General features: G+C 29.8%; 1 protein-coding gene across 3 annotated transcripts in view; it reads left to right on the forward strand.

The window, feature by feature from the left end:
* Positions 1–27,735, forward strand: part of LOC118195372 (proteasome activator complex subunit 4-like) — a 243,815-nt gene that overhangs the window by 143,522 nt on the left and 72,558 nt on the right. For all 3 annotated transcript variants that reach the window (XM_085822053.1, XM_085822048.1, XM_085822056.1), the window contains 2 exons: positions 11,791–12,041; positions 16,794–16,863. In XM_085822053.1, coding sequence (XP_085678179.1) covers positions 11,791–12,041; positions 16,794–16,863 — 321 coding nt within the window. The remainder of the gene's footprint in view (positions 1–11,790; positions 12,042–16,793; positions 16,864–27,735) is intronic.

Genomic DNA, 27,735 nt, shown 5'->3' on the forward strand with positions numbered 1-27,735 from the left:
TAATCCTGTTTCTGATTATTCATTGAAGCTTTTTATAACCCAGATGTGGAGAATAAGAACAGCTCAGATATATAAATGAGAGTAGTATTGGCTGAGTGTTGGAAATTTGGACACAGCAATTTTATTATTTATGTACTGTGTTTCCAGAGTTCTAGAAATTGAATTCTAGTTAAATTCCTAGAATTTATATTCAACACTATTGGCCAGAGACAGGTCTTGACATGTTTATACAGCTGTTCCATGCAATGTCATTTCATCTGTTTCAATTGTTTAATTGATATAGAAGTATTTTTGTGGTGCTGTTTTTGCAACCATGGAAGATGCAAGGAGCAATAGTTTTCTTTTTTTCTTTTTTTTTTTTTTTTTCCTTTGTGTGTGTGTGTGTGTGAAAAAGAGTGTGAAAACTTCAGAATTTCTTCAACATCAGTGAGGAGTATTCTTCTGTTCCAACATTTGAAAAAATTGTTAGGGAGTGTTCAATTAGATTTTACCATGTGATAAATAGATGATCAAGAAGGTACCAAAAAAGTTTTTTGATGATAGCTTTAAAAAATAATGAGTTTTCTTTGGGATAAAAAAAATAATGAGTTTTCTTTGGATTTTAATGTCACATCCCAGTATATCCTTAGGACATCCTATCTAGGTCCCACTGACAGCGTATGAGATGTTATCAGGATTTGAAATACTAGTTACAATATCCCTTTAACCTCTTAAATATATACTCTCAACTGCTTAATACCCAGTATATATACAAAGAAACTTCCACTGAAGGTGCTGTGATTGTCTAAAACCTACTTATTTTACACAAATAGTCTCGAATCCTTCTCCTATGGTTACTATGGAAAAATCAGAAATGTTGAGAATATTTATACAACTTATTTTGTTTTTAAAACTGAATTTGTGAATGTATTAAAACTGAGCAAGGAAATTAAAATGAATTAATAAATACAAAATATTGTAAAAGAAAATTTTGCTTTTATTTTTAAGATATTAAAAATCTTTTGATCATTTTTAAACATCCAATAGCTGCCAAATTGAAGTATTCATAATTAAATTATTTTACAAAATCAGTTTCTAATTTCAGTTAAAATTGTATTAAAAATTCAATAATAGAATTAGCCATTTAATAATCTTTCTTTAAAACTTGTAAAGAATTTTTAGTGCTTTGTGACTGAAAAATTGTTAAAAGGAATAAATTGTATTTTTAAAACTAAATTCCTAGCCACAGAATAAATAAACATGTTTTCGTAACATGAAAATGCTGCAGGCTTTGTTTATATATTTAATATTTAGTTGTAAAAATTATGTTCTTGACATTGTTAACAATTCTTTACATCATTCAAAAGGTAACTCTAGAAGCTCTTCTAAAATTCTATCTTTCTGCTCAAACAATTAAAAAAAAAAAAAAAAAAAACTGAAAGGCCTCAGATTTTAGCAGTCACTTAAAAGGGCTCAAAGTTTATGAGTGCATAGATTACCAATACAGATAGGGCAGTGGAAATAGCAAAACATTTTATAAAATACTGATTCCAGAAAGTTATATATCTTCTATATATTTGAAAAGAAATATATCATGTAATTGTATAAAAATATTAAATGTTTTCAATTAGATATATCATGAATTAAATGCATTTTAAATCAAATCGGATTAAAAAGTAAAAAAATACATTGTTAAGAACTGTGTGTATTGCTTTTAAATAGCTTGGCTTATTAATCGATAAGAGATTAGATTTTAAAGGTAAATATGTTAAATTTTGCCAAATGGCAAGACTTGAATGAAAAGCGAAACAAGTTTACGTTTGACGATATGAAGTTACGTTTCAAGACTAATAGCCCTTTTAGATTTAAAAAAAAAAAAAAAAGTTTGAAAATAATTTGCACTGGTTCATTGGTATTAGTTTATGCAAAATTCAATAAAATGAAATTTACCAGTTGAAATCAGCACCAAATTAAGCTTTGCAAATTCTAGCACATGTTAAAGGTTATCTCATCCAAAATTTCATTACTAACCATTCATTTCAGAGCAAAATAACACAGTAACTGACATTTATATGACAATCAATATCAAAAATTTAAATCTGCATTTTACACAACACAGAAAAACTCCAAAAGAAGATCTACTGCTTACCATGTAATTAAGGCATTTTATTCTGCAATCAACTCTACCAATTGTTAATACTTCTAAGTATATTCAGTTTCCTTTTTCTGCTTAATATATGCTGTGTAAAATTTTCCATAAATTTATTAATTCATTTTATTTTGAGGTAAGCTGTTATTCAACTCTCAATGTCAACAAGAATGTTTAGTTCATTTTTTATTTGGTCTCAAAAGAGGAATCAAAATACGTGGATTTATGTACATGTTATAAATATGTGTACTTATGAATCAAAATACATTAGAAACCACAGTGAGAAAAGCACTGCTACTTTAATCTGTGATTATATATAACAAATACAGTGAATTATAGTTAACAAATAGTGAAAATATTTATATTTCTGAAATATTTCATATGTAACAGTTTCAGTTTTGTATATGTGGCAGTTTTCGAATTTTTTACGTATACCAATTTTTTAAAATATCTAAACAATTTTTGTATTTTCAAGGAACACTTATTCTTTCTCCTTTAGATATAAGTAATAGTAATTTACAAGATAAAATTGCTTAATGGGGAATACAGAAAAAATATATAACCGCTTACCTTTGTGACTTCATCTGCAGAGAGACTAAAAAAGTAGTTCAGCTAAATCTGTTATAATAAATATTTATGATAATGCTAAATCCTGCAATAACTATTAATATGACAAATTTTGTAAACCTATTTATTTGGATGAAAAATAAACACATTCAGAAATTTATGGCACTATATTATGATTAACATAGAAAAACACTTTTCAAAACAGTTTTTATTAATCCAATTTATCACATTTTCTTTAAATTCCTGAAAAATAATCTTATATCCATGTAAAAGAGGAATATGTATTCTTATGCATATAAGAACTCTTGATAAACTGGACCTCTGCCATTGCCTTTCACAGCACGAAAAATATATATATATATAAAAAAAAAAAAAAAAAAAACCACTCACAATTAATTACTATATGTGAATATAATTCAGAATTAAATTTAAACAAATGACTATTAGAATGCAAATTAAAGGAAGCATTTAAAATATTTTAACATTTAGTACCTATAAACAGAGTAGCAATTGGTTGATTATTCAATTATAGTAAAATAAACATGGGGGATGCCTTTTAAAATTTTTTATGTCAGAAAATAAACTCAAACCACCAGCTGAACATATGAGCAGTTTTATCAATCAGCCACTGGTAGGTAACCTGGATACTGAATCAACATATAAAGTTGCCAAGATAAAGAGAGAAACAAAATTATGATAACCACATCTTACCTATTCATAAAACTATTTTAAATTTAATGTGTAGGCAAGTCCAAAAAGAGTGAGAATGAATTTATTTTGCAACACAAAGTAAACTCTTGCAGGAGCAAAAAAAAAAAAAAAAAAAAAAAAAAAAAAAAAAAAAAACTTCTCATGAGATTTGCAAGTAAAAAATAATTAACTGCATCTGGTAACATTTATCTGACAACACATAAGTAATTGTTAGCTACGTGCAGAAAATAAAATCTGATCAGGGGCGTAGCTAGAGGGGGGGCATCTGTCCCCGGGTGTAGAATCCAAGGGGCGCCAAACTGATGTTAGAACATTTTAGAATTAAATGTTTTCCATCCTTGGTAAGCAGTAGGGGGTGCGAAATCTTCAGTTGTCCCTGAGTGCTGAAAACCCTAGCTATGACTCTGAATCTGATCATGTAAATGCAATTTTAAACTTTTGAATTTAACAGCAGAAATTTACCAAAGAAGTACTTGTAACAGTAGTAAATGAAGATGTGGCTAATCTTTACTGTATGGTACACCTTGGTTTCTGTCTGAAAAAAAAATCGCAAAGTGGTATTGGTTGTTTGTGAAATGTGGAAGCCCATTGCGTCAAATAAGCTTTTCGGTAACCCTAATGTTGATAATGTTGGCGAAAGTAGCCTTTGCAGGGGGGGGGACTTTTTTTTTTTTTTTTTTTTTTGTCAATAAAAAGGAGTTATTTCTGCAAATATTGTCAACGTGCTGTGATAAATTTAGTTTTGGGCTACTTTTTTTAATAGTAAACCTTTTGTACGGTCCCAGGTTTTTGGTTCTTACCATTCTTTTCAATTGCTGTGTTTGGTTGCACGGAAGTGGTATGGTCTTGTATTTTGAACATGCTATTTATTATTTTGGTGTGGGTACTATCGTTTGAGTATGTCTGAGGTGACTAAGAGACGAAAAATTTAATTGAATTGCTTACCTGGAGGATGGTGGTGGGAAGCCTAAACATATGCATGTGAAAAAAAAAGGTATGTTAAAAAAATGACGTTTCATTTATTTTTTTGTCTCTGTGTGTTAATTTTTGTTAGAAGATTTGTTGTTTAATGTTTTTATGTTAGGAAAACATTAAACTATTTTTGGTAACTTATTCCTCTCTGTTTGTGTATTTTTGGTTGTTTGTGTGTTAAGACAGTGGTGAATTTTTTCTGGTAACTATGATATTTTTAACTTTCTGATTTTCTTAAAGTGAAAATAGATCAATGTGTACATGGACAAAGTTAAGGCAGTGCACAATGTCCAGTTTGTGCAGTTCTCTGTTTTAATACGTCGATGTGTACATGGACACAGAGTTTGTGTATGTCTTTGACTTCTTATTTTGGTTTTGTGTAGCGGCCACCTTGAAATTGGTGCCGATCCTCTCAGGTGACGATCTTGATATAAAAAAAAGAAACGATTCGCCAAGCGTTACAGTAGAGTAAATTTTTACCAAAGATGTTCTACCATAATCACCATTTCAGTGGTTTAAACACTAGTGGAGCAGTATGTAGAGATGAAGATTTGAGTTTTGTTTACACAGCATGATGGTTTAGGCACTCCAGCCATTACAGTGAACAAAATTATAATAAATATAGCCACAATAATTGTTTATAAATATTGATGTATAACACTGCATTAACTAATATATTTCTTATGCTAGTATATACAGAATCCTTAATCGAAGGGAAAATCAGAAGACTGTGCATGCATTTTCCTTTAACTGAAACATGGATTTGATCATACAAATCTCAGTCTTACGGGACATGCCACACTATGCAGATAGACAGTAAAAAGTGCTTGTGTTGTTTTTATTTGTTAGAGGTATGAAATAAATATACTTAGATTTTAATTTTTTCTTTTCTTGTTTTACATTTGGATTACCTATCAAAAAGTAAGGAATTTTGATATTATTACAATATCGGAGTTAAAATAACAATTATTGGACATGTTAAAGTAATGAAAATTTTAAATTAGGTTAAAAAGTAACCCTTAATGTGGCATATTTTTTAATTAAATTCTATCAACATTAAAAACAACAAAACGTCCCTCTTTATTAAGGACTTTAATTAACTAATTTTAAATACGGAGCTATGAATGAATTTTTTCCCTTGCATGTTATAATAACTGAAACAAAATTACTCTGATACAGTCAAAATTCCTAAATGCAAGTACATAAAATTTACTTTAGCAATTTAAAGAGATGAGACACACTGAACACATGAATAAATTTCTATCAAAAGAATAATTTATTAAATTTGGCCCATTCATTGTAAACTTTAACCATTAGATTACATTATTACACCATGTTATCAGTTTGAAAAGCAAGTCATATGCCAGATCTTGGATGTAAAAGAAATGCACAAAATAATATACAGATTATTGAAAAATGATGTATACCAATGTTTATAGATATGATTAAATGTAACAGAAAATTTACTGTCACAACCACATTTTTAAGTGAAATGTATTAATTTAACATTTTACAATATTTAAGGTATGGCATTAAATGCAACATTATGTGCCTGGATATAAGTTAGTAAATTAAATAATAATAATAATAATAATCAAAGAATGAATGTCATGAAAAATTTCAATAACAAGCAGAATTTAATTTAGAAGACCTTTAGACACTTATGATAAATAAATTTGAGAATTCTTCACCCAAAATTAAATTATAATTAACTAAAACCAGTTTGACTGACCTTCTACAAAATCCTTCAGCTGCAATTTTTTCTAGCTTGAAAACCAAATTCTTCTCCACATGGTAATAACATCTTAACCAGTTGAAATTCCTGCAGAAAGTTTGATAACACAATAATAGAATTAATAGAATAGAAAAATTAACACAAAAGTATAGAACATCATTTAAACTTAACATTATTACAAATTTTGGTGCTTTCTGACTATCTGCAAAGCTGTGAAAATTGGCAAAATGGTTAGTTTATGGTTCATATCTACTGCTTTGTTCACAAGTAGTAATTCAAATAAGCACTTTATAAGAAACAAGAAATTTTAGGATGCACACACACAAAAATATTCACATATTTTTCATCCAATGGAATACTATTCAGAAATAAAGATTAAATATAAAGCATGTAAATACATGTGTGTGGTATGCATATTCATAGTTTGCTATTATCGTGTGCATACTCTTGCTGTTTTAGCATAAGTTGAAGCTGTGAGGGCAGATGATAAGAAAGTATCAGAATTTTTCATGTATAAGAAAAGATTGCCCTGAAAATAGTATCTCATTTGTTTAGCACTGACATTTACATAGCGCATTAGAAATATATAGTAATATATGTATAATAAAAAGATAATTGCATATTATTAATTCATTTTTTTAAATGCCAAACTTTAACAATTCTTTCACATATAATTAAACAGAATTCTTTCACATGAACATCTAAAATCCATTCTTAACTAAAGAATAAATAATAAAACCATGTAAATTTCTTATCAAGCCCATCATTTCCGAAATGTCTACTTCTGAAAGTTCCCAGCATTTCTCAATATATTATTAAATTACTAAACTAAGCATCAATGATCGTCATGTTCGCTAATGTGGCAATATCTTTCACACTTCTTTGTTACCACAAGTAACAAGTAGGCTTCAATAAATCTTTAACTGTTACATGCTACTTTTGTCTAAAATTTGTACAAATAATAAAATTAAATGAGCTCTTTATAATATGCTCAAAGAAATAATTTTGTATGAAAATTTGTATGTTATATATTGGCCTGATTAATGATTCAGGAAATAATTCAGGTTTTCAAAGTGCTTCCAATAATTCAAATTTCAGCTTGTGTCAAAATAAAATCTATAACACAAAGCTAAGCAAATTTCCTTATGAACAATGCATTTTAACATTATTCAATCACTGGCAATCACACAGTACTGATTGCTTCAATAAACATTACTGTAACTGTGTTTTTTAAAAGACTGTAATGTTTTAATTATTTCCTTAATTAAAACATTACAGTCTTTTCCTCCTTCTAACACCAAAAGAAAACACAGATAAGAAATATAAAAATATCAGTAAAAATAAATTATATTATTGAATGACACTTTACATTAATTACACTTATGCATATATTATTTTATTATAAATTATTTCAAAATCAAAGAAGAGAAGGGGGAGAAACTTTAATATTGACATTTCTAAAATGATATAAACATTAATCATTTAGTACTGTTTGTTATTTCAGGCAAGAAGAATTCACTTTTCTGGATAGCATTTATATTTCCATCTCACTTTCAATGAAACATTAAGAGAAATGCATATAATTTAAACACCAGTTTATTTTATTTATCAGACAGATTATGTCAACTCAAAAAAACCTATCAGTAAAATTCGGTAGTAATAATTCTGAATGTTAGGCAACTTGCAAGATTCAACAAAAATTATCAATACTTTTATTATAATGACAATACTACAGTAACATTAACATAAAATTAAACTGCATATAACTATAAAATAAGCCAGCATATAATAATGGTGCATTGGTTTCTAAAACAATGGGCTCGATGAAAAAATACATGTATTATGGTAGCTATTCATATTCTTCAGCTTTCCTAATATTCTCATGTTCACTTTACATAACTAAAGTATCTAAAATACAATAAAAATGCAAACAATATTTATGAGAAAATGTTAAAAGCAATCATAAACATTTGATTGAATGACCATATTTTGTCTTCCTGCAAGTCGAATCTTAAAATGATATGCAGTTTGAAAAATGCTTAATCCTTTTATAAAATATTCAAAAAAGATTAAAAAAAGGTACTGTTCTGTTATCAGGACTGGGTTCAGAATTGTATTTATGTATGCTTGTATATTTGTGTGTCTACATATACACATCTATGCACATACTTACGAACACAGGTTCATACATTTCCGATTCTGGTCCCAATAACAGAACAGTACCCCCAAAAAAACTTGAATTACAAACTAGATTAAGATAATGTTTCAACCATACATATTTTGGACAAAACAATGCAAACTCTTATTTTTATACAATTGTTCAAACTATTTAACATAAATTTATTGCTGCAATAAAATAATAAACAATCTGATCACACATATTATTTTGAAACTGAATGCATAAACTAGACTAAAAAAAATTCAGTCATAAACATTTGGATAGCAGGGCAAATTAGATATTTGAAAAGACAGCCAGCCATTGAGATACACGTAATTCATGACAGAATGGGAACAATTCATAAAGCTGTGAAACATTTAACTGTCAAAATGACATAAATAACATAAATTCAAAAAGCAAAAAAAGTAAACATACAAGTATTGCAACTGAACTTACCTTTCATGCAACAAAAAATATCCATACAAGTTAACCTCATGGCGCAGCCATTTTGGATTTCGTTTCAAATCAGACAGATGTTTACGGATTTGCGGAAGAATACGAGAAACTAGTAGTTTGCCGGATACAATGTGCAATGACGCGAAAGAATATAGTTCCGTAGAACTTCCTACATTATTCCGTAATAAACAGTACTATTTCCTAATTTTTTCTTTATCTAATTAATTAATTAATAGGGAAATAGTTAAATAATGCCGAATTCATTTTTAATGAAATGTAAAATTTTGCATGTATGGGATGACCACCTTCCATCCAATATTTCTGAGAATATAAACAAATTTTGGAATCTGAGAGTATCAGTAAATAAATATATAGAATATCGCCTCTCAAACGACCAGTTCTGAAAGTGACCAATAGTTCTGAGATTATAAATAAATATTGATATTAAGCATTATTTCTATAAGATGACCATCTCTATATAAGACCAAAGTTTCTAGAATCTTGGATAGTCACCAGAGAATTATTTTTACTGCGAAATTATTGCACGACTGTAATTCAAAATCAATAACAGGTCGTGCAATTGAAAAACATTTTCCGACCTGTAATTAGGGAAAAAGTTTTTCCCCCTTATAAGGTATTTCTCCCGCTTTCCTAGCGTGCCTTCGTGGTGTGGTTCTGCACGCTGGGCCGGTATTTCAGAGGTCCGTGGTTCGATTTTCAGCGAAAGCGGTTGCTAATTTTTCATCTCTCCGGCTCTCCCAAAAAATCCTATATCTCTACAGTGCCGCCAAAACTAAAAGGGTGTTGGATGAGGTATATCCACACCCAGGATTTAGCAATTATTTCCCCTTTAAAAAAAAAAAAAAAAAAAAAAAAAAAAAAAAAAAAGTCCCCCCTTTAAAAAGGGGAGTAATATAAGGTATTTCTCCTGCTTTCCTAGCGTGCCTTCATGGTGTAGTGGTTCTGCACACTGGGCCGGTATTCCAGAGGTTCGTGGTTCAATTCCCGGCGAAGGCAGTTGCTAATTTTTCATCTTTCGTGCTTCCAAAAAAAAATACTTAATGTCTCTACACCCTAATTAAAAAAAATTATTTTCCGTAATTTAAAAAAAATCTAATTTTACCTATATTTATAGTAGGGTTTGTAATCTGTAGTTATACATGTAATTTATACATTTTTTATAAAAAAATATATGTTATTTGGAATTTAGCAAATATTCTAAAAAATGCTAATCCATTGTAAAAAAAAATCTTTTCCATGACTAAGTAAATTTTTAAAAACGTCAGAAAAAATTGCAGTTAAAATTAATAACAAAATAACAAGAATAAATAATCATCAATATTTTTAATGTACGGCATTTAAAAACAACTTAGTAAAATACATATGAAAATTAAATAATTCTGTTTTTACTGGGTAGAGCTGTTTTTCAATAAAAATAGGAAAATTGATACATATTTTTATTAGAGCTAATAACTTAAGAAACTATCTGGCCATAAATTTCAGTTTAATATTGAGAATTGGCTTAGAGTGAGGTTGAGTTTCTGCAAGGTTGAGTAATTATTTTCAGACCTTCCAATTAGGAACTTGCTGGAACACAACCATATATCCTAATTTCATAAAGCATTCTTTTATTCTCTCTCAGCAGTATGAATTTTTCATAATTATTTTAGATTTTTTATAATAGTTATTGAAATAAAAGCATTCATTTTATCCAAGTAGAGTAAAAGTTCAGTTATTGAGATGTAGTAGATGTTGGATTATTGGAAAATTCTGGATAGTTGAGCACAGAAAAATATGTAGTTTATCATAAAATGCCAAATGAATGAAAGAAATTATTTACTGTCTAAAATTATAAAAACAGTCATTTTATTTATCATCTTGACTATCAAAAGCCTGCATTTAATGTAAGATTTAAAAAAAAAAAAGTCAGTTTCAGGCATGAAAGTGTATACGAGCCAGTTTCTCTTAGAAAGTCCTCCACGAAGGCATCCCTCCCCTTAGGCAGATAGCCCTCGAGGCTTTGTCGTAATTAAATAACCTAACCTTCAGGCATAAAAGCTGAGTTATTTCCATAGGTCTATAAAATTTTAAAAGTAAAATATTTTGTTCAGTCATAAAATCCTGTCCATCACAAAAGTTGGTGGACATGTGGGCAAACTTGCATCAATCATTTGATAATCAAGAAATGCAAATTATGAATGTAGCATATGGAAAACTTTAATTGCTTGTCATAATTTTTCTTGTTGCATCATGATTATGCATCTGTTTTAAACAAAGTCACATATCAAGCTCGTAAATGCATGCTTTTATTGATGCCAACAACCTGTGATTTTTGTAAATATTCCACAGCATGTTCCAAGTCGGATCCGTTTTTTCAAAATATAAGGGAACAACAAATTAATAGCAGTTAACTTATATCCTTCTTCATGAAAGATTAAAGTGTTATTGAGGTTATATAAAAATTACAGGTAATATATAAGGATGACATTTTCTTAACATTATTTACTGAAATTTTTATGCATTATCAGCTAAAATCTCATATTTAATTTTTGTTTTATGTTATTATAAATTGGATTTTGGAAAAAAATTTATGGAGAATGATTTCTTGCTTTAATTAAATTCCTTTCAACATTTCATCATAACTTACAGCCCACCAGCAGCCGAGTGGAAAAGTCGCAGAACACTGGTAATTCGGTCTAAGATTCGAATCTCAGAAACAGGCTAGCTGCATGAGGTTTTTTTCATAGTTTTTCACATGTGTAACATGTATATGAGCCAGTTTCCCTTAGAAAATCCTCTACGAAGGCAGCCTTCCCCTAAGGCAGATAGCCCTCGAAGCTTTACCGTAATCATATAAACCAAACAGTCGTCATAACATATCATTCTTTGTTTTGATATTTCATCATGTACTATCTAATATTAGTTTATAGATTATTTTATGTAATGTTAGTTTTTTATATCTCTTGTATTAATAATTTAATATAGTGCAGTGTTTTATGAATGTACATATTGAATTAAATCTACCTGCTTTTGTGTTATATTCTGCATGTATTGTTTTTGTAGATTGCAATGCAAGCTGTGACATGTATATTGAAACAGCAGAAAAGACGTCATCCTAAAATTACAATTGATCCAACTATGCAAAATAGTAATTCACGTGTGTTACATCCATTGTTGGCACAGTTAGAAGTAAAAGAAACACCTGATAATTACTGGTTACAGTACAACAGTCTTCTTCCCCCAAATACACAGGAAGATTGGAATTCAAGACACTTTGTCCATAAAACTCATTTGGGATTTTATACATGGCCAAAGTATGTTAAATTTCTCCTCTTCTTCTAGATTGATTAAAAATTCAATTTTATTTATTTTCGTCCTGGATCATTCATCCAAAATTTAACCCCTCTTAACAATAATCATATTCAAAATAAATGATAGGAGCAATAAATGCTTGTAGGCATTTTCAATATCAAATGAACTTTTCCCCTCATTGTAGTAAGTACAGTACAAAGTCCGAAATTCAGACTCGTCAGGACTTTGGCGATTCTGGATTTGGGATTTTTCCGGATATTAGATCATCAATTTCAATCCAGTAAGATGGCATGTAGAAATTATAAAATTAAAAATATGAAATCGCAATTTATGAAATAATGAAGTATTTATGATCTAAAGGGTATAAAAATTTCCAAAAAAAAAACTTAATATTTATTTCGTCCAATGTAACTTAGTTGTTTCGTTTTTTGTGCTAATACTTTCTCTTTAATTCTGTAGACAGACATAATCTCTTGTTTAGTTACACTGTCAAAGTCCTGTAACTGCTATTTCGAGAATTCCGACTAACTTGTCAATCGAAATTTTCTCGTTTTCAGTAACTTCTCTGTCACTTTCACTATAGGTAGCGGTATTTTCTGGATCTAGAAACATACTACAAATTTCGCCATTTATTAATTGATTGGTGATTGAGAAGCATTGTCATCACAATAAAAAACCTCTTTTATATCATCTTCATTTATTACCACTTCTCCAAATTTCTTTACAAAATCCGTTAGTTGGAAAATTTCACCTCTGTTTTGCGATATCCAAAAACCTTTAAAATTAGCGGCTGTCATCATCAAATTTAGCTATCCTTCACTATACATATTTGGTTCTGCATAATGAACTTGGCGACTAATGATAAGTTGTTCCATTAAATTTTATCTCGCTTCTATCGTGCACTGAGACAATTAAGCCTGAATTGTATTAGCTTAGGTATTTATTTTACTTATGTCTATTTCTTGCAAATACTTTAGGCTTATCAGACTTCTGAATAAATAAATTCCCTCATATACTTAAACCTTACTGAGGACCGACGCTAGCTATCTTACTGCCTGATGCAGTCTCTGTTGGTCTTAAATTCTGGACTCAGTGTGGCCATATGAGCCCTGATGCTAGTTCTGTGTGTATGTGAATAACAAATCAGTTATTCTTAATTCAAGTAGCCCTAAATGTAATCATTGGGTTTATGAGTATCAATAACAAAATCTATTTTTAGCATATGGAAAGAAATTTTCTTGAGAGTGTTTCCCTTAAATAAAGCTAAGATTAATCTAAATAAAATTCATGCTTTATTCCATGAATTAAAATAAAATAAGCTAACACTATAGCCTTTACGTTTAAACCATTTGAGGGAAAGAAAACTAGTATAATGCTAACTCAGAACATACACGTTCGCCAACATATATACATACTCGGCCAACCTGCCGATCTTGACGTCATCGGCCAATCAGCGGCAACCATGTTAGCTTTCCACTGATTGACCTCTGATCAAAATTTGCATAAAACTAAAGTCAACAAATTTTCCCTCGTGACCATTTTTTAGCGCATTCAACTTAAATCTGTAATTATCGCCAAGAGTAATGTCAATATAAAAGATTACCATACTCCTTTATTATTCAATTACTAACATAAAAAAAAATTGTTTAGGCATCGCTAAATGAGTCATTACTCAAGAAGGAAAATATAATAATGATTCGCCAGGTTGGTGTCAGATCAACGATGTATCTGTGTGGAATATTTCAGTTTGAGATGTGCGCCAAGCAGATAATGCAGCAACGGAACCAAATTACTGATTGTACAAATTTATGCTAAAATGATTGTTTCTTCAATAACAAGGTATTTTATTTAGTGTCGAAGTGAAATTAAGAATCGGGACTCTCCAGATCTTTTATTATTCTTGGAGGGGGGAATCAAATGCACATGCATAAAGCCTACCAGAAAAACATTGTTGGTGGTTTTGAGGTCTGGATTTTAGATCATTCTGGATGATGGACATCCGGATTTTGGACTTTATTGTAGTAAAATAAATCTTCTATTTATTTTACCATAAATAGTAATTCATTATAATGTGGTAGATTTAATACTGGAAGTTTCAGTCTATTTTTATCATACCATGCATGTATGCTTTGAGATTGCATTCAACTCCAATACAGTATTACTTACTTATTTGTATTCACTTAGCAGAGCAATAATTAGTTAGTAATTTTTTGTTGTACTGGTATTTGATATATTTGTACTTTATGGAATGTCATTGACTTCTGTTCATTTTTAGTAAGATCATACAAGATATTTAGCAGCTTTATGCAAAATATAAGTAACTTATCATAGGTAAATAATGAAATTTTGAGAAATTATTTTTCATATTTTATTAACTAATCTAGATATTCTTAAAAATTTATAGTTTGGAGGTGCAAATTTAAATTTCTGATTTGAATTGTATTTTAAGTGCTAGTGTAAATTTATCAACTGTGAAACTGAAATAACATTTATTTATGCTTGTAAATTATTATCTTAATAATCAGAATTGAGAATTGCATTTCATATGCATTTGGTGAATGGCTTGTGAAGTTCACTGGGAGCTTGCTTTTGTTTTGTGCCTTATATATATTTATGTGTCTATTGATAACTTGTATGCTCTTGTGTGTTTATTCTAAATGTCGAGTTTAAGTAACATGTGTTTTTGAGAGTTTTGTATTTCTAAACATTATTGAATATTCAGACCATAGATATATGTTTTCTATTAAATTTTTATTGAGAAAATTTGAATAATGATATTAATTTAATGTTATTGTTGATAAAAGTCTGATTTTAAGTGTGCATAATTATCATAAATAACATTTCCTGAAGAAAGATGTATATGCTTGAATGAAAAGAACAGTTAATTAATAGTTTGTATTTTTAATCCAAAAAAATTCAATCTTGAAAGCAGTGAAACTGTAAAATCTTTTAGGTCTGCTCATTTTTATTTGAATTATTTTATAAACTATGAAGTTTTCTTCTGTTTGAAAAAAATTCTGGATGTGAATTCTCATGTAAAATTGTTTATCCTGTCAAAATAATGGTGTAATAGAAAGGTCATTTCCTTATATTTGTAGTGGCATTTGCTAATATTATAGAAATAGTATTGCAGAATATAAACAATCCCAACAAAAGGATAAAAATGAATGTATTAGTCATTGATTAATAACACTGGGGCATGTTCTTTCTCAGTGAATACAAAAGGCTGTCTTTGATAAGGGAATAGAATTAGCATATATTAGTACGTGTAATAAAATTCTAGTAGTAGGTTCAGATTATATTTGGAAAATTTTAAGAGAACGAAAGAAACATGAGTTTCAGTCATGCAAAATAGCTTTGTCCTTCTTAGAAAACTGATCATTTGATTTGAGGACAAATAAACTCTTTTAATTAACAGTTTTATAAGTGATAATTTTTAATTGATGCTTTTAGGTAAGCAAAATTATATTGATTTGCTTTTCTAGATTTCTTTCCTTTTAATAACGATAAAATGATTGCTCATGTTTCTGTGTCTCAGAAAAGCCGAGACAATTACTTATTTTTGAAGTGCATTTTGCTCTCACCATAAATTATATTTTAGTTGACATATATGTGTAGGATGTTTTTAACTTTTAACGAATTTAGGTAGAATTGTTTTTTATTTCATCAATTTCCTTCAGTATTACTATGCAGTTTTTCAACATCAAATATGGGAACAGAATATTTGCTGATCTTGAACAGTTTCTGCAGTTTCCATACCCTCTTTCCACTCAAAGAGAATGATTGTTCTTTGCATCTTCCATAGTTTGGAAAACCAGTGCTACAGAAATGCACCTGTATCAATCAACTGAATCAGATAAAGCATTATGTCAAGACTGTCTGAGCCATTAATATTGCATTAAGTTCTATAAATTGGACTAGAGCTCAAGTCCCAGAACTTATAATTATCCCTACATATAAATATTTTTTGCTCTAAACAGCTGGAACCTCAGTTAGTTAGATCTGTTTTCATATTAATAGCTTACAGGCAGAACATTTTAATATATTAATTATAACATATTAATAGCTTTGATAAAATGCACAGCTTTTGCTAGTAAAACAACAAACAACCTGCTGGGTTCTGTATTCAATTTGTTACGCTTTGCCACTCCACAAAGCGTAACATATTTGTGTTTAAAATTTGGTGTGGTGTGTGGCATATTTAATTATGGCAAAGCACACTAGAGCTATCTGCCTAACGGGAGGGATGCCTACGGGGAGACTTTCTAAGGAAAACCGACTCGTATACACGTTACATATGGGGAAAACCACGAAAACGCCCATGCAGCCAGCCCGTTCGCGGGATTCGAACCTCTGTTTCAAATTTAAACAGAAAGTTGAGCTATTTAACAGAAATGTGCTGCCACTTCCTGAAGTAAAAACATTTCATGATTTCTTCCATACACTGGTGTGCTGACATTCTGAAAAGGCACAAAATAATTTTTGCTTAAAATTGAATCTTTTTATTACTGATGAACAAACTAATTTAAAATTATTGAACAAAATTTTTTTATCTTTATTAATATAAGTACTAGCTGGACCCCAAAACACTAGTTGTACTCATTAATTTTTTTTTTTCCGTGTTATTTGACTGGTTGCACAAGCTGCTAGTATGAGTTTTTCTAGTACATGAATGAATGTTCCGATGAAGGGGAAAATGTTTATTTTGTTATAGTACAGTTGCATAATTGCTAATATATTTCTGTTATTTAAAGGCATTTTGAAGTCTATGCACCTGATTCAGAACAACCTAAATTAGACAGAGAACATGATGAGCTATCTGAGGTATAAACTATTTTTAGTATTCCTAATAATGATCTTTGAATGTTTGATATTTATGTGCTAAATAAATAAGGATGCAAATTCATGCTAAATGCATCTTTTATTCTAAATTTATTATTATTATTAGCTTTTATTCTAAATAAAATGTAGTTTTTAAAAAGGTGTTAATTTATAAATGTAAAATGCATACCAAGAACATCTTGATCCCTAAAGTAAATGTAATGCTCACAATTGCCATTTATATCCTTATTTTGATTATTCCTGTTTTTTTAATACTTCCAGCATTTTGTTTGTAGTTTTTTTAACTTAATGTACAAATGCACTGAATTATTCATCGCTAATTTTTTAATTGTCAGTATTTTTTTAATTTCTTTTGATAAATGCTTCTCTGTAATCATTGTATTGAAAGATTAATTTTAGAATGCACATATCTTTTATTAACTCTCTTTAAGGGGAGTTGGAACCCCAAAATCTTCAAAAAATTGTGATTTCGGATTTTTGCATTTTCAAATGCTCTACACTTTTATCTTTCTAAAAATACCATTCTTTAATCTCTATGAAAATTAGAACTGTAAAAAAATCTAGTTTTAATTTGTCATCTACTGCTTTGATCAATGAGGATTTTTACATAAAAACGCGTTTTTCTCCAAACATGATTTTTTTATACTCGATGTACACTGCTTCCCCCCCCCAAAAAAAAATGGGACAGTGCTATATCTCCCATTCTACTGGGCCGATTGACAAAATTCAAACTGCGTTTTTCATGTCTCGAAAGCGCGACTTAGGATATATATTAGATTTATATAAAGCACTATTCTAACATAGATATTTTGACACGAAATCAGACTTTTTCTGAAATAACATATCAATATTTTTCCATATTTTGGTTCTACGACTCAAATTATGCCAGAATACCAAGTTTGTAAAAATCGTACGAGTAGTTTTTAAAATATTAGCTCTCAAAATTTTAGCTCCTCAATGTTAATTGAATTTGGTAAATATTTATTAATATCTCTTTTTTTTATTAAACTTTTATTATTTTTTATTTCACATTTCGAAATTTAGTTTCATTCCAAATAAAATTTACCCATTTCTTGTGTTTTATTTTTTAAATTTCTATTTTTAAATAATTTTTATAAATTTTTCAAAAAAAATTTTGAATTATAACCTATAAAATTTTTACCATCATCTTTAAAGTAGGTGTGTTTTAAAGCATATCTGCAAAAAATTATACTTTTTTGTTCGAAATTTTCTAAGATATACACGAATTTACAAATTTTCGCATTTTGAAATTTGGCATCTTTTTTTTTTAGCGATAATAACGCCAAATGTGGTTTATGGATTTTTGTTACAGTGAATTGCCACAGCTATTTTTAACCTTAAATTTCAAGTAAAATTTTACGGAGAATTAATTATATGAAATTTTTTCCCTCAATGATGTGTAATAAATATTTATTAATACTATATGAAAAGCTATTTTTTAAAAAATTACAGATGATAATATTCAAATTTTTAACTATTTTTTTTTTAATTTCTCTCTTTCTTCCTTTTTTTTTAAAAAAAATAAGAGTAAATTTTTACCTTCAGCATTTTATCGTCTGCTTATTTACCTTAACTTAGTTTAAATCGAATTGTCTATAACTGAGAATTTTCGTTTGATGTTTATTTGAATTTTATGAAAATATTTTTTGACATTAACTGCATAGTTTACTTCTAAAGAAACTGTTGCCTATGAAGTGGCTGAAAGAGCAGCTGATACTATCATCCATATTTTTAAAGCACAGTATATTTTTATAGAAACATAAGATTTAGAATAATCATTTTTATAAAAGTCAAATTATGATATAAACATACAACCCTCTAGAGACTGAATTAATAGAAGTTCAATGGTTATGTAGAAATGATCTGCAGCTACTTAATGGCTGGATAAGTCAGCAGGTTCTGTGGACAAGTAAGAATAATTATATAAACGACACCCAACATTCTGGATTCAATTAACAACGAGGATACGATGTTTATTAAATAAATTTAAGAAGTTTTAAAACATAAAAAATCAACTCATTTTTTATCCTAAAATGTATTTTTGTGGGTAGTGTATTTTCATTGCATCCTTAAAATTCTAATTTAGAATGTAATTGTCAAGAACTGAATCCTAATCATCAGTAATATAATAAGTAATTATTACAGTTATTAATAAATCCTTGTTATAAAGTAATTGCAAATATTTCAAAAAACTTTGTCTGAATGCAAATATTTTTAATTTTATATTAATCAAGATTGCACACGATATTATTTATTTGCCCTTCAATTCTTGCCGTCAGCTCTAGTAGAAGTTACAAACCAATTATATTTAATTAAGAATTGGACTGGATTATTTAATTATGGCAAAGCACACGAAGGCTATCTGCCAAAAGGAAGGGATGCCTTCGTAGAGGACTTTCTAAGGGAAACTGGCTCGTATACATGTTACACATGGGAAAAACCACAAAAATGCCCATGCAGCCAGCCCGTTCTCAAGATTCGAACCTCAGGCCGAACTACCAGTGTTCAGCGTCTTTACCGCTCGGCCGCTGGTGGGTTATTTAATTAAGGAATGACCATCTAAGTTTAGAAACAGCGTACCGTAACAGCAATTCATTTATTAGCGCCGTATCTTTCATGTTCTTCCCGATTGGCAAGCTACATGATTTTTAATGAGTATTCGGGTTTTGCTAGTAACTTCATTTGGAAATCGCGCTTGAACTAGGTTAGTTGATTATTTGAACATAGAAAGAACATGGGAGCTATTTGATTAAGATGCTTTCATAGAGAACCTATGTAAAGAAAACCTAGAAAACTACGAAAACCAACTATGCAGCCTGTGTTAGACTTTGCAAAAAACAATTAGTATTTAACTATCTTCAAATGCTAGGCAACTAATGAGGCTCCAGTTAAATCTCCAATTTAATATTTTATTTGTAAATATTTAAAATATTGTTGTATTCTTAGACACAAAAAGCAGAATTTATGTTTTGTTAACTCGTTAGTAAACTAGCAAGCTGTAGTGCAAATGAATATTCAATTTCTTTTGCAATAATTGTATTCACTTAATATTCTTGGAATATGAGCTAAAGAAGGAACGTTCTCGGAAGATTAAAGAAGTGATTAAATCCAGTGATATTAGGTTTGTCTTACAAGCTCAGGATTAAAACGATTCTGCTATTGCCTGAGTAGTTGACTTGTAAATGGCTGTGAATTAAGCAGATGACTTTTACGTTCTCAGTCAGAAAACGTATTCCAAATGTTTTGTTTTGCATATCAATGCATCTTTTCATTATTCAGTAACCAGTTGAAAAACCGCTTCTGTTCCGAAAATAAGTATGTGTACTCAATCGTCCTGCATGTTCTTCAAATTTGTCTTCTTGTGATTTTTTTTCTTTCCTAAAAACTGAAGTTGCCTCTCAAAGGAAAGTTTTTTGACATTGAAGAGACAAAAGGAGTATGACATCTACTTTTAGAGGCATTTCAAAAACAGATCTCTACAAGCCTTCTCTTCCATTACATGTTGTGCAGGCAGACAAAAAGTTGCATCAGCGTAAATTCTATAATCTGTTTTTATTACACTCTGATTACTTTGTTAACATAAAGTGAATATATACTAAATCTTTTACTTCAGCTTAAGTAATTCGGAATTTTTGATGGAATTGTTGTCGGAACTAGGACTTAGAAGATAGGTCAAATTAAATCTTTCGATAACCCAATAAATTCAAGGTCGATGTTTCAATATTTTATTTTCGGAGGGAGGGGAAATCTTTTCAGTTTTGGTCCATTATTCTAAGTATATTTGCTTTGATTCTCTATTTTTCCATACAAGCGAGAAATTTACGTATGGTATACATATAACGCATAGCTTCAAATTAAAATTTAATAATACACAGAGTGGTTATAATAAAAGTTCCACATTGAAACGGTCATAAAAGGAAAACTACTGGATCAAATATTATCAAATTTGGTAATCATGTAAAGGAGGTCATGGGAATTTATTTTCCGTGGAAAAAACGAAGTTCGAAACCTCATCACCTGGGGGAAATGGCGCTGTATGCAATATTGTTAAAGGAAATATGGGTTGGAATCTAACTTAACCTTTTGTTACACAAATTTAATATATTGTATACCCTTAAGAAACTTTGAAGTAAACAGTATACCCTTTAAAGGCATTAAATTCGATAAATGTCAAGCGCGCCATCCGTGTAAGTGAGAAATTCGTCCGTGAAAAACACGAATTAGCGATTAGAAAATGTGAGATCACATATCACTCACACAAGTACGTACAATCTGGAAATCGTTTTCTGACAGATCGCTAATTTGTAATTTTTTAAACCTGAATTCGGCCCTAAAACATGAACATACTGATTCAAAATGCTTTTAATCGATTTGGGCCAAAGAAATCCCTCATGTTATCTACCTAATTCCATTGCATTCTCCTACTGCATTCGATTGCATAGCAGTAATTTCACACTGTTTAGTGTTGAATATGACAGCTAGTTTTATAACTGAACCATTTTTCTCTGAAGAGCAGTCGAGAGCTGGACGACTGTGATTGCAGCTCACTTAGAGTCAATGTTAAAATGTTTCGGGATGCATGATGAACTGCAGTAACGTGGTATTTTAGATACTACAATTTTTATGCAGGACTGGGCCTAACCTCATGTGTGTCGCACAGTTACTTAGGCAACATTTCACGAATGAATGTGTTATAGGCCAACACTTCCCCTCTTCCCACTAGACCTCAACCTCTGTTACTTTTAGCTATGGGGTTATCTGAAAAGCACTGTTTATGGTGATAATCTAAACAATTTGGCAAAAATGAAAAATGTGATACACTGACATGTCCGTAACATTCCTCCTGATATGCTAAGAGCTACTGTGTAGAATGCAGTAACAGGATTTAACTCGCTTTTGAAAAATGCTGGACGCTACATTGAACATGCTTTGTAACACGTTTCAGAAAATATTAAACACATTTTAAACAGATGTTTTCGTGTTTTATTTCATTTAACAATATTGTATACAGCGGCTCTTTTCCCCTGGTGGTGAGTTTTTTTAACTCTTTTTTTTTTTTTTTTTTTTCCCCGCGGAAAATAAATTCACATAACCTCCTTTACACGATTCCCAAGTTTGATAACATGTAGTCCGGTAGTTTTCCTTTTATGACCATTTCAAATTGGAACTTTAATTATAACCACCATGTAAATTTAAAAGTTTGACAGTTTGGTTCATGTCCCAGCTTTAAAAATATATATATAAATATAATCTTTTATATTAAACCTCTTAATTCTTCTCTCACGTTATAGATTGTATAAAAAAACATGAACCTTAATATGATTTAGATAGTTTCAGCCAATATAAGAATCGGGTCACTTGGTGGTAGAGAATAAACCCTGCTGGACTGTTTTATTTCTTTGTCATTTAGCAAAAAATCCTTTAATTAAAATATTTATCCTTTGGACTTCTCTTTAAACTTTATTTAAAATGACTAGAAAATGAAAAGCTGTCTTCAGCTGAAACACAATTCATGTAATTGATATTTTAAAAAATTGACAAGAATGCAAAATTTATGCATACACAGTACACATGAGAAAATCCACGAAAACTCCCATGCAACCAGCCCGTTTACCGGGATTCGAACCCCGGAGTTAATTACCACTGTTCAGCGACTTTACCGCTCGGCCGTTTGTGGGCCTTTATGAAATGGAGGCGATAACTTTATTTAAAATGATTGTCAGAATTATCAAGATATTTCGAAAAGTTGGATGCTTTTTAATATACTTGCAGAATGCTTAAAGAAAAAGAGGAAGAATGAAGCAGAATGCCTGAAGAAAAAGAGAAGAAAAAATACATTTTTCTGTAAAATTTAGTATTTGTATTTTTTTTTTTAATTTAAAACCTTTTATGATATTTGATTCTTGCGATTTAAAAAATAAAATATTTGACTAAAATATGAATAGCATCGTAAGAAATCAAATGTAGTATAAAATTGTGTAAAGCAATGGGCAGAATGATAAAACTGTTTAAAGCAGTGTATGCAAGTCATCCTAAGTTAAAATTTCGGTTATACATCTCTCTTATTTATATATATCTTTTCTGAATGAAACATTGAAAAGCGTGTTAACTGTGCTTTAGTGTATTTTCTCTTTTAATATATGCAGTTTTCAAACGCATCGTAGCCTGGGTTACAAAGTATTCTTCCGAAAGAAACGCAATTCAAATAAATGAAATCAAATTCTGAAAAATTTATATTAATAAATGTATTTTAAATGCTGAGTTCGAAGGAATAAATAGAAAATTTTAAAACAATTATCTGAAGAGACAATGCAACACAAACAATTAAAATAAAAGTATAAAAATTTAAAAATTACCTAAAATAATAACTGACAAAAAATATATATAAAGAAAACTATTTGAAAAAAAATAAATGCTGCACCTTTACTTACGCAGTTCGAATAGGTAAATAGAAATTTTTAAAACAGTTATTCGAAAAAAAAAAAAAAAAAAAAAAAAAAACATGCAACTTTAGCAATTAAAATGAAATTCGAAAAAGAAAAAATTACTTAAAATAATTTATTTTGAAAAAAGAAACGATGGTGACTTTTTTTCCTCTCATGGGAAAGAAGTTCGCCAAGTGAACTATTCTTGGCGCAAACTGAAAAAAAGATGCGAAGATAAATTTGTGAATTTCTCCGTAAATTTCGCTCCAAATTTTACAAGATTTCATTTTTAGGCGTAATTTGAGTTGTAGAATCGAAATATGTAAAGAAATTGGTACATTATTTCAGAAAAAGTCTGATTTGGGGTCAAAATAGCTATGTTAGAATAGTGCTATTTATAAATTTAATATATATCCTAAGTTGTGCTTTCGAGACATGAAGAACGCAATTTGAATTTTGTCAATCGGCCCAGTAGAACGAGAGATATAGCACTGTCCTCTTTTTATTTTATTTTATTTTATTTTTAGCATTGTACCTTTTCTCCGGAACTACTGCTCACAGGTATCTAAACTTTTTATGGCTTATTTATTAGGTTCCCTAATATTTACTGAAATGAGCTTTTTGTAATAAACTTATAAAAAATGTTTTTTTTTAATTTTTTTTGTGTGAGAAAAGTGCTAAATTTTAATATCCTAACAAAATATCCTGTAATTTACTCTAAAATTCAAAATGTTTCAAAAGCTCATTTCAGTATAATCAGATAGGTATACTTTAATTACAGAAACAATTTCAAGCTTGTATCTACAGCAGACTTTGAGAAAAGGTACATTGAAAATGGCCAATTTAACATTGTCGGTATAGGGGTTTCTGATACCCCTTAACTTTACATGCATTATAAGAATGAAAAATCGCAGCACTTTTTCTTTTAGATATTGCAAAATTCAGAAATATGCAAAAGGTTTGAAAAATTCTAAAATTATAATGTTAGACCAAATTCTGAATTTCTGGATTTTTGTGATGTATGTATGTATGTTGCAAATCGGAAAACAGTACAAGGAGCCTTTTAAGATATTAACACTGGTTTACAGGATCTTAAATAATTAATAAAGAGATAAAGATTATAATAAAACAGAAGTGCAACTTATTTTTCCTTATGAAGATTTTAAAAGATAAGAGATTTGAACACAAAATGTAATACTGCCCATAATCATAAAAGTATTTTAATAGGAGACAGTAGGCCACACAACATGTAGATAGCTAGATATGGCTGCAACACATTACCATATAGGTTGCTGTGTAAAAGAGCAATATATTATGGCATAAATGGTTTTGAACACTTCTTGATAATAGATTCAATCCATCTTCTGCATGAACCCGCCACTCAAACATGGCTTCTGTTAATCACTCGATGCAAAAGATGAGTGTTTTAAGAAATTATGATTTTTGCTCAGAAAATATAAGAAATCAAATTTAAAAAAAGAAAAAAAGAAAAAAAAAAAGAAACATACATTTCAGGTTTTTTAGTCACTTAATCGGAAGACTGCGTAACGGAAATCATGAATTAGATCAATATAAAAAAACTATCAAGCAGTAAACAAAATAAAAGCATTCTTTATATAAAATACTATGTGATTATGATTTTATATGTTTTGTCAGATAACAAGATTTGTAGAGTACTGACTGTAGATAGTGATTATTCCAGTCTTTGAAGTAGCTTTAAAATTATTCCAGCCTTAAAAGCAAGATTTTGCTAAACATGCATTGCAGGTAAAATCTTCCAGTGAAATTGGTTTGGATGTATAAAGCTTTAGATAATGATAAGAAAGAAGTATGAAACTTAAATAATGAAAATCTGTATCCTAGTTCAGTTGTGGAGTTCGAGATCATGACTTTGGAAATTTCAGAAGAGTAGTCTGAGGTTGAGAATAATATAGGAAATTGATGTTTATTGAAGGAATTTAACCTGATTATTAAAATGCAGTACTGAAAAATTATGGCAGTCTAGGAAGTCATAATTACTCAAGTTTGAGTATGGATAGGAAATGAAATGATTTTTTTCATCTTTTTGGTGTCTAATGTATATTTTCGGTGAAATAACTAAAGGTACCTTTAATCTTGTTTAAATATGGAAGAGTTGTACCATATTAAAAAGATAAAAATATATATATGTAGTGCTGATCACTTGGAGCTGTGAAGAAAACCAGACCATGAAACAGATGCCATGACGTCATTCTCTCATTCATACTACCAGCTCCGAAAGCGCCAAGCAAAATTAGGGGAATTACCGTTTTGAGATGATAGGCGATTGACGTGGGAGCAGAGACGCTGCTTCTGTTCAAAAAGAACTTTGACGAATCATTACTTGTTTAATTCTCTTAAATGTTAAATTTATGTAATAATCATTTGTGTAATTAAAATGTCTTTCGTTAATTAATTTGTTCATCGTTTAAAATCCCCACAAAAATTTTCTCAGAAGTGGGATAACACTTCAGCCCTCGAATGAACTGTAATTTTACCTGCTTTCCTGGATTACTACTGGTTTTGAAGATTTACTGTTGATGTGCTGGACTGTTTTACATTCGAACAAAACCCTCGTCAAACTTATAGGAATGTATGCTGATTTACCTGAACTTAAACTGCATAATAGTGAGTAAATAGTGTGCAGTTCTATTAAAGACTGTGGAATAAATTTCAATAATACTGGATGTCATGTGTCAAGACGTGAATTGTGGCCAAAAATCCATTGGACTAACCGACAACATTCATGATCTATTGGATGGTATGGAAGTACTTTGTTTCGTTTCTGTTTCCCGATTATAGAGCCAGGAACATCGTGAATTACCATTATATGAAGTGAGTGATTTTCTCAATTATATTAACTATGTTTCTAACTGATGTGCCGGGAATAGAAGATGTCCTGAAAAGTGAAAAAGCACATAATATAAAATTATTACACAAAATAATATTTAACGATGTGGGCGACAGAAATACTCGAAAAAGTTTAAGACAATTTAGTGGTTTCTCTTTAGCAGAGAATAGTAAAGAACTTAATGAAAAACTAGAAAAAATCAAACAAGATTTTCAGGCTTATGAATTAATTTCCATTGCCAATGTTTTATGCATTGATAGCTCTGGCACACAAGATGACTTAGCAAGCCAAATTGTTTATTATCTGAATAATTTAGAATTGCTTAAAAATAATGTAATTTTAGAAGAAAGTGAAAACGAAAGTTATTTAGAGGGTGTGGATGCTGGGGATAAAAATGAATTAGATGATAATGTTCAAGATGAAACGAAACTAAGAAACAATTCTGGTGCCACAGTGAGACAACTTCCTTCCCAATGTGCTAATGATAATATTCTGAATACAATTGAAAACAAGTCGAATGTATTTCATAACTGTAGTATAAATGTTACTATTGAAGACATCCAATCTTTTGTTGCTCAATTTGATGGCCAAAGCCACGAAAATGTCAGTAGTTGGGTCGAAAGTTTTGAAAATGCAGCTACCATTCTTCAATTAAATGTTTTACAAAAATTGATTTTTGCTAAATGCCTGATGACAGGCAAAGCAAAACTATTTGTTCTTAGTGAACCAAAGTTGAACTCATGGCAAATTTTTAAGAATTGTTGACGAATTCCGGTCCAGCTGCAATTCGGCCGAACTGCATGAGTTATTATCAAAACAAAAAATGCAAAGCAATGAAACATTTGATGAGTTTTTTTAAATATGAAAAGAATTGCTAAAAATGATCAAATTGAAGATGTTGCTTTAATACGATATGTTATAGATGGTATACCAGGCTCCGCATTTAAAAAATCTTGCTTGTGTGGGTCACAAATATTAACTGATTTTAAGAACAAATTGAAGCTTTGTTAACAGGTATGTGATGATGAAGAAAAGTCGCGAACGTCAAAAACAAAATCTGAAAGTAAACAAAAAATTGAATCTAGACATAAATATGACTCAAAAAATTCCGTTAACCAAACAAAGCATAACGTAACCAATAGTTGAGGAACAATTCCTGAAATTAAACGTAATACAACCTGTTTCAACTGCGGTGAAAGCTGTCATATTTCCAAACAATGTGTTCATAAAGATAAGGGAGTCAATTGATGCTCAAATACGGATTCGAAACCAGAAGTATCAACCGTGAATATTGATGTAGCCTCGAAGTTGACCAAAGAAGTAAAAATTAATGATGTATGTATAACCGCGTTAATAGACACAGGAAGTCAAACTACTTTGTTACGTAGATCGACTTTTGATAAACTCAATATCGAAGGCCTCGTGCTCGTAAGTTCAACGCTGAGTGGGTTCGGTAAATGTCAAGTAAAACCTCTAGGTTTCTTTAAAGGTAATATTAAAATTAATAATTTCCAGTGTACTGCAGATATTTGTGTTGTA

The sequence above is a fragment of the Stegodyphus dumicola genome, chromosome 1, assembly GCF_044657685.1.
Source record: "Stegodyphus dumicola isolate Sdum_Otavi_A_Nest chromosome 1, ASM4465768v1".
NCBI classification, from domain to species: Eukaryota; Metazoa; Arthropoda; class Arachnida; order Araneae; family Eresidae; genus Stegodyphus; species Stegodyphus dumicola.